Source organism: Chionomys nivalis, chromosome 3 (assembly GCF_950005125.1).
Source record: "Chionomys nivalis chromosome 3, mChiNiv1.1, whole genome shotgun sequence".
NCBI classification, from domain to species: Eukaryota; Metazoa; Chordata; class Mammalia; order Rodentia; family Cricetidae; genus Chionomys; species Chionomys nivalis.
Genome location: NC_080088.1, coordinates 11,514,598 through 11,523,693, shown reverse-complemented (window position 1 = coordinate 11,523,693; position 9,096 = coordinate 11,514,598). Strand labels below are relative to the sequence as shown.

Sequence of the window (9,096 nt, the reverse complement as noted above, 5' to 3'; positions counted from 1 at the left end):
CTGTTTACTTTCAATACATAAATATTACACATTGCAGTCGGATATAGAGTCATAGTTCAAGAAAAATCCAAATGCCCACCTGTCCTTCAAATTCTTGAGTTATATCCAAGTTTTTATTGAATGCTAATCAAGTCAAGCTATTAATCCCCTTTCAAGTCCTCACTTCTAATTTTTGTAGCCATCGAAGCAGCTCTTTCCAATGAATAATTCCAAATTATACTCTAAAAGAAAATATATATAACAGAAAAGCATCTGCTTTGTAGATTAGAGGGCTTGCCGAAACCAATGATCACATGTGAGTTTATTTGGGATCTTTCTTTGTGGGGATAACAAGTTGGGACAGCAAACATGATTGAGTTGTTGTTAAAATGACACTCCAAAAAGCTTCACTTTGGGAGCAAATGAGTTTAGCACATCAACACTTGATTATAGTTAACATAGTTTGCAATCAAACTAAAAGGTAGGAAAAAAAAACCATCTGGAAATACCATCTTCCACTACCCTCCCCCACACATACACAGCCAAGATGCCTCCCACTTTTAACACAGGAAACATTTGTGGGATGAATGTAGACCTGGAAGCATGGGATGTTATTACCGGAACAGCTACATTTGAAATAAATTAGAAGTTAAGGTCACAGATGCCTTTGTCCTGTGTGTTTCGGCATGCTGTTTTTAATATCTAACTCAAAAACTAAAGACTCCCTGACTTCTCCTGTCTCTAGATTTCAATTCTGATAAATTTCTAATCAATCATTTTATTTCATTGGCATACTAGTGTGTGTGTGTGTGTGTGTGTGTGTCTTGGAGAAATAGTGCCTCTAGAAATTCAACCTCAAGTCCTAACATTAAAGCTTGACTATTTATAGATTAGTTATATTATTTCAAATAATATGATTGGCACCATATTTAAGACTTGAAGGTCTAATGATGCATTTTAATGTGATTTAATACAGCTGAACTAGTCTACCAGCATCAGTCACATCCTGACTTGACTAGTCAGGAGAGATATTTACTCTATCAGCACTTGATACCTAATAGTAGCCTCAAGACACCACTGTTGTTTTTAGAACTTTTTTTTTTTTTTTTTTTTGCTATCAAGAGCTTGACTCCTGCTAAAATACAAACTCCCTGTCTCACCCTCATTTCCCAAGGAAACTTACAGCCATTCAGCATGGAAGAAACCTTTTCACCACAGAAGGAGCTTCTAAGCTGCCAAGCTTGCTGTCCTGTGTAACTGCAGGTTTGTGACTAAAATGTCATCTTATTCCAAGCTTTACAGACAACTGAGATAAAGCAGAAAAAATCCACCAGCTCAAACTAAGTAATGTTCCAGCTTCACCCCACTGCAATGGATTCAGCCTGAAACACCATCTGCCCCTTCATTTGAGCATGTGCAACGCCATTAGTTAGACCAGTCCTCTTCTCTCCCTTTCACTGTCATTCTCCTTCTCCTCTTCCTACTCCATTCCTCCTCCTTTATGATCCAAAACTGTCTGTGTAAAGCTTTCAGAAATGTTAAAAAGCACAGCTATGTGCTTGGTGGACTTGCTGGCATTGACTCGTGCCACTGATCAGTCATTCCTTCTCTTCAAACTTGCTGAAATCATAATGATTCATAAGCTTTGCTTGGAAAGGCTGTGGAACACACTCTTGTAGAGTCAATCAGCTATTATATTACCCAAATAAATGGGTTTTAAAAAAATAATAGAATAGCTGCATCCCTACATAAATCTAATATGTCAGTAACTTACATAAGATTTTGATAATATTGGAGACAAGGAAAAGTAAGCCAGCATAAATAAGTGAAACTCTGGAACTAATTGGCTCTTTGTTCCTGGAAGTGAGTGGGAATCCAGTAGCTACTAGCTTTGACTAAAAGGTGAGTCTTTCACCTTTGTATCTTCAAATTGCTTGAAAACAATAATCACACCGAAGTTCAAAAATAATCAGGAAGAATAATCCTGAAGGAAGAGGAATCTGAAGTAAAATAGTAAAATAATTGGGTCTAGAGCAAAGATCCATAGGTTCCATGGGAAAGCAATGGAATGCTGACCATCATCCATGGTCAGAGGAAGCACAGAGGTAAGCAACAAGGGTCTTCTGGGGGCTAAAGGAAAACTTGGGCTTGTTCAATCTCTTACCAATAAGAAACCTGGGTAACCAAAATTCATTGTTTCTTTTTTTTTTTTTTTTTGAACTTTAAACAAAATTTTATTACACAAAGGTTGTCACATAATTGGATACTTCTCTACTTTGTACAGTTATCTCGCTCCACAGAAAGGCTGCCTCTGACCTCTCGTCTGGTGGCACAAGCGCCACAGTCCTGACCGTAGCGGACGGACCAGCAGGCCTGCCTCAGTGACTCAAGTTGAAAGCAGGACACTGGTATATGGCTCTTGCACCCAGTATCAGGAATGTACAAATGTCTTTATTCAAAAATACAAAATAAATTATCTGTAGGCATGGACAATGACAGCAGTAAACCATTATGTATTGTCAATGGGAACCAGTAACTGATGGTTATAGTGATCAGCCAGCCTTCTCTTCATTTTCTTCAGGAGCTTCTCTGAAGGTATCGGTGAGGAACCTGCCTTGAGCTTCCTGTCACAGTTCATTGGTAAGGGCAAAGCGCTATTCTAGGAATTAGAACATGCCACCTCCCATTCCCCCTCCCATTCCCCCCATTGCGCCCATTCCAGGGTCCTTCTCTTCTTTAGGAATTTCGGTCACTACAGCTTCTGCTGTTGTTAGCAAGGAGGCCACCCCAGCAGCATCCAGTAAAGCAGTTCTTACGACCTTTGTTGGATCAATGATTCCCTTCTCCACCATGTTCACAAATTCCCCGAGCATGGCATCATACCCAACTTCTGAGGAACTCTGCAGAATCTTCTCGACTATCAAAGACCCTTCAACACCCGCGTTCTTAGCAATGGTCATGGCGGGAATTTTGAGTGCTCTTTTAATAATGTCTATACCTATTTTCTGATCCTCATTAGAAGGCTTTAGGGAATCCAAGGCTGGGATGCAGCGCAGCAGAGCGCAGCCCCCGCCTAGCACGATGCCTTCTTCCACAGCTGCTCGCGTGGCATTGAGTGCGTCTGTAACTCTGTCTTTCTTCTCATTCACCTCCACATCGCTTGTTCCTCCAACCCAGCTAAGATAAAAAGCAGAAATGGAACGCAGAAGATGGTAGTCCCAACATTACAAAAAGAGAGTCTCTGCCATATTAGTGGATCAAGGGCAGAGCACACCATTGGAAAAATTTGATGGTTATAGGTCATTTATTAAAACTTTGGCTTTCTCCAGATTTTATGAAAACTGTAAGTAGTAAAATTAACCTCAATAAGTTCACTCTGTATTTGCTATTTTAAAATTTGCATTAAAATGTAATTCTTATTTATTATTTATGAAGTCCAATATAGATCTCAGTATGTAGAAGACTTGCAACTCAGTTCTGTTTTTTACAGAAAGTTATTTTTTCTAAATAGAAAATTTTCATATTACATACACAATAGCTTTTCTGTCACTTGTTGAAAAGTGACACTGAAAACCACGTCAATTCCACATTGAGAAGATGGTGCCACCAATAGAAGGGGTCACAATTCCAGATTCTTTCTAACAGCACTCAAGTACAAGATTGATTCTTCTCATCCAGTGTCTCCCTTGTTCATAACTTGGCATAAAAGTTGACAAAGTTTCTTTTATATCCCAGGAACATCTTTGACCAGGGAACACAGTGTATCATACAAAATGTCACACTGACTCCATTCTAATTGGAAACTATTCATTCGTGACATTTCCTCGGGTCCCATTTTTCCTTTGATAAGGACATGTCCAAAATTTACGGTTCACTAGAGAGTATTAAGAGACCACAAATTTGCCCTGATGACACTCTCTGAGTGAAAAATATCCTTATAGACATGATTCTAGAGTTCTTACAGAGCCAATATTCTCATCCTTGGGAACTTGTCAGCTCCCAGGCTGTGAGTTTCCAAGCAACAATGAAATAAAACATGAGGCTAGTAATTGGGCAGCAAAGAAGAATGTTATGAATGGAATGATCAGCAGAATAAACAGCCATATGGTCTAGTTGTCTAGTCACCCTCCTCTCTCTTTAGCGCTAATTAAGCAAAAGATTTATGAATGGGATGAGTGAATTCATCACCTTCTGGATTCCTGTCCTTTTCTGTCCTCCTGATGTTCGGTGACCATTCCAGATCTGTCATCTGTGTCCAGGACAAGCTTAGAAGTAGTGTCCTCCACCCTCATTGCTATGCCCTTGGTCACACATCTCCCTCTGCTCAGAGTAGCACATCACCTTATTAGAATACAGGTAATAATGCTTCTTAATATACATTATTTGAAAACGCAAGCAGCATAGCCACACACAGCATGCTCACCCTGCCCAAGGCATAGCAATGAGGGTGGAGGACCCTATTTCCAAGCTGATTCTATAACACAAAATAGCAGAATGCGATATATGTTTATTACAAATCTGAACAAGCCAAGATATCTGTTTTAAACCTAACCATTTATTTCCCCACTTCTAGAAGACAGACACTTTCCAATACCTCTTTCTGTATCTTTAACCCTAACTACCCTAAAAATAACTTATTTAGCAAGTAACTATAAATAAAATTACAAAGTATGGTAACTTTTTAGAGTAGTATCATATATTCTCACTACATGGTACCCAGATTTGCTGGATGACCCAGGTGAGGTCAAGACTCCATAGGTAGTCCTAGAGAAGAGACAGCTTCCATAACATCTCCCTTGAGTAGCATCTCCAGGTAAATGATAAGGGATGTGCCTCTAGTAGAAGGATACAGCTGTCCATTATTTCTTGTGCAAAAGTGCGGCGAACTCCCTTACCAGCAGGAAAAGACGATCACCAGACGAGGATTCTTCCCAAATCACGCTTTATTGGAGCCTCTTGGTTGAAGGGAGAGCGGAAGCGAGGGGCCCCGAGCGCCAAACGGCAGCTGCTTATATAGGGGGTAAGGGAACGAGTCGTGCCTGGATTGGCCGATGCGCGCCTGCCGATGCTCCTGGCCACGGGATTGGCCCTAAGCACATCATCGTCACTGCACATACGAGAGGCACGGTTCCACTGCATTGCCTAAATGGAGCTGTCCAGCAAGCGAGGCTGGGGCCAAGCGCCATCTTGTAATGGCGGCCACTCAATCGGCTCCCAGCAGCTCCCCCTTTCTGTTTTTCTCTGTAGGCCAGTGAAAAGGTCTTACTCCCGTTCAGGTCCTCACCTCATGATGCGAGGACCGATCAAAGGAGGCCCAAAACTCCTGGTACTCCTCCCGTACAATGGAATAAACTCCTGGGAGGTGCAAAGGCAGTACTCAGAGTAAAAATGCACACCTTCCTCAGTGCAATGGAGAATTTCTCCCTGAGAGTGCAAAGGCTATGCAAGGAACAAATCAACTGGCCTTTTAACCATACTTGGGGTGAATCGCCATTCTCCAAAGTGGCTAATGATTGTAGAACTGCAACCTTATCTTGAGATGTTTGAGCTCAGAGGCGGCATATTACCCAAAGGCAGACTATACATTCTCCCATGCAGCATGCAAAAAACAATCCTTATATCTGAAAACCTTTTGTTACAGCCTCTAGTGAAATTAGCGGGGGCCCATTGAGGCCCAGAATAGCCTGTACCATTACTCACTTTGCACTTATTAGTGGTATTGGTAGCACAAGTAAAGTTGCTCTGTCCAGCCTGCCCTCCCTGAAGTAACACAAAAAGGGGAGAGATCAGAGCAACTGCCATTAACCCTGCAGAGGAGCCATCTATTATAGGGCGTTAGCAGATTTTAAGAAGGTTCCATTGAACCAAAAAGCCTGTAACATGGGGAGGCCCAAATCCTTGTTGGTAATAAAAAAGCAGGGGAAAACCACGGCATTGTGGCAAACAGGAATCGGCTTAGGGAAGGCAGACAGTATTCCCCATCTCTGCTCCGCCCGAATCCAGATTGTCATCGCCACCATCATCAGGAACAGCAGCGGCGTCATCTTCGACTGGATCATGGCCTTCCTCCATTGGCTGGGGAGCAATTGAATCATCCTTAATGGTTCTTGTCAATCGGCACGGAACCCAGTGAGGCACCTCTTGACCCTGCAGGAAAACACAAATAGCTCCCCTGGATCTTCTGATGACAGGATCCGGGCCATACCATTTGTTATTCAACACATCCTTCCACATGACGGCCTCTCCTTTATCTTCAAGGGTCATTGCAGCATGCCGATCAGCAGCTGTCCTGCCCCGGCCGTCAACTATCAAAAAATTAAAAGTAAAGAGTGCCAGTGCAACTCTGTTCCTGGGGGAAGCTATCTCCGCTATTCCCCCTTTCTGTTTCTGTAGGAGTTCTTTAAGGCTTCTATTTGCCCTCTCCACAATCCCCTGACCTTGGGGATTGTAGGGTATGCCAGTGGAATGTTCCACCTGAAGCTGTGCACAGAAGGCGCGGAAACCTTTTGAGGAATAAGCAGGGCCATTGTCAGTTTTAAGGCGGGTGGGTTTGCCCCAAGCCGCCCAGGCCTCTAGGCAGTGGGTCTTGACATGGGTGACCTTTTCACCTGCCAATGGAGTGGCAAATATGATACCCGAATAGGTATCGACAGAAACATGAAGATATTTCAGCACCGAGGTGCAAAGTCTGCGCAGGAGGGCGATTGGATAATCTGCAGTAGCCCCAAAATCCTTAACTGCTGTTACCAGATCTTTTAGTTGTTTATATGGCACTGGCTCATACCACCTATGATGGGTGACGGGATCCTCCATCACCGGGTATGCTGAGGCTAAGCGTGCCCAAGTGCTCTGGCTAATATAATGGCAACCCCTTCCTGGTTCAGCCGCTTGTGCACCTAACGGCGGTGCCGAGGGGCGAGACACACCCTCCATCGGTGCGCGAGCACGGGGTGGGTTATAGGCTGGGGGACGGTGACAGTCCCGCTCATACCTTTCTTCCTCATACTTAGCAGCCTCCTCCTCTAGCTCCCCCTCTTCCTGTGAGCTGAGTTCATCGTCTGACAAATTTAAGTCAGTGAACTCTGTGAGGAGTAGGTAAATCCGGTTTTTCTGCTTTTTAGCCCCTTCCTCCCGTTGAGGGTCCTCTTGAGTTTCTTCTCTAGGTATACCCTTTATCTTTCTATCCTTTTCCTTTTTACTATCCTTTTTTATCTTTATTCTTTTCTGTCTAGACCTGCCTAAGTCCCCCCCTTTTGAATCCGACTCTGATAGGCTGTCCTGGTGTGCTTGCTGTGCCCTCCTCCCTTCCCTGTGCAACCAAAAGCAGCACAGAAAAACAACAATTATGAGGGCCACAAAGATCAAGCAAAACACCTCAGGTGCAACCCCAGCAATCATCATACCTGGGAGACTAACCGACGTCGCCGCTCCGCGTGTCAAGTTCTGAATCCTCTTTGGCCCCTCACTCGGTACCAAAGCTTGTCCCAGCGTCCCGGGTTTCCGGCACCAGTTGCGGCGAACTCCCTGACCAGCAGGAAAAGACAATCACCAGACGAGGATTCTTCCCAAATCACGCTTTATTGGAGCCTCTTGGTTGAAGGGAGAGCGGAAGCGAGGGGCTCCGAGCGCCAAACGGCAGCTGCTTATATAGGGGGTAAGGGAACGAGTCGTGCCTGGATTGGCCGATGCGCGCCTGCCGATGCTCCTGGCCACGGGATTGGCCCTAAGCACATCATCGTCACTGCACATACGAGAGGCACGGTTCCACTGCATTGCCTAAATGGAGCTGTCCAGCAAGCGAGGCCGGGGCCAAGCGCCATCTTGTAATGGCGGCCACTCAATCGGCTCCCAGCACAAAAGGAAAACACACTTTCCAGACAATAGCTCTCCTCTTTCCAAGTATTCTCACCCCTGGTGCTGTGTCCCCATTCAGCCTACTGAGTGCACCATAGAACGGTGCATTCACCGCCCATTTGGCTCTCATGCTGCCTGGCTCTGTGGCCACCACAGAAGAATTTCTTTTGTTAGTTTTAACTCTAACTCGGAAGAGCTGGACCCACCAACAGATATTAAAGGACAAAAAGAAAATGCCCAATAATTCAATTTGTTTGTTAGAACATGCTACCTAGGAATAAGCAGCTTTAAGCCTGTGTACCTATTTTGACAGGCCCAAATGAGCATAATTAATTTCTGGCATATTGACCAGCCCTGGCCTCTACTATGTCCTTTTATATCAATCTAAACACTGGATCCTGGTGTGATGTGTTGAGATACCTTTAGAAATAATAATAATAATAAAACTAAAAATAGAAAAGTTTTCAAGCACACTGGTCTCAGCATGTCATCTTACACAAGCCCAGATGATACCCTTTCATTCGCTGTCATATCCCTATTGAAGGCTCTTGAGGGCGTGACTAGGTGGGGAACTGGAGGGCAGTTCACACAGCCTGGCCCTTCATTAAGCTATCTCTTTACCAGTAGGGCGAAGAGTCTTGCTTACACTCTTTGACGTCACACTCCTCACCTTTCTATGGGATTCTTTGACTCTGTAAGTCCAGCGCCTCTCCAGATACCACACTCCCTCTCTACATCCACTGCCGCTACACCAGGCTTCTCATCTATCAGGAGGAACACTGTTCAGACTCACATCTCTTGCTTCTGGGTTTCCTGTGTTTTGCTGCCTACTCAGATTTAATATGAAATGCCAGTCTCTCGTTTCTTTGGTCTGCACGTGGCCCAGGGTTCACCATCATTCAGATGGGCTGGAAAGCTTATTAAAGTATGGGTTCCTAAGCTCTACTCTGGGAAGTATTAGATTACAATCTCTGGGTGTGAGACTGAAAAATTTGCTTTTCATATGTTAACTTTTCTCTCTCCTGCCTACGCATTCCCATGTACACTGTGCATTAGTAAGCACTGGCTTAGAAATAAACATCTATTCCCCACAGCGGGCCTCTACCTATTATGTGATATTCCAAATATTTTATATAGGAATATATTCCATTCTTACATAGAGACAAAGTGGTTAATTCAGTGAATTTTCTACTCTTTTATATCTGGGGAACGTGTGGTAGAATGGGTTGCCATGGTAGCAGAATGTTTCTCCAGATTTTGTCT

The 9,096-nt window shown here is 43.9% G+C and overlaps 1 protein-coding gene across 1 annotated transcript; it reads right to left on the bottom strand.

The window, feature by feature from the left end:
- Positions 1-2,201: 2,201 nt before the first annotated feature.
- Positions 2,202-4,271, bottom strand: LOC130870892 (60 kDa heat shock protein, mitochondrial-like). Its single transcript, XM_057763843.1, has 2 exons — positions 4,168-4,271; positions 2,202-3,156 (listed from the first exon to the last, which is right to left on the bottom strand). Exons 1-2 carry the CDS (start codon positions 4,269-4,271, stop codon positions 2,646-2,648), a joined length of 615 nt encoding a protein of 204 aa, XP_057619826.1. The 3' UTR covers positions 2,202-2,645.
- Positions 4,272-9,096: the final 4,825 nt, after the last annotated feature.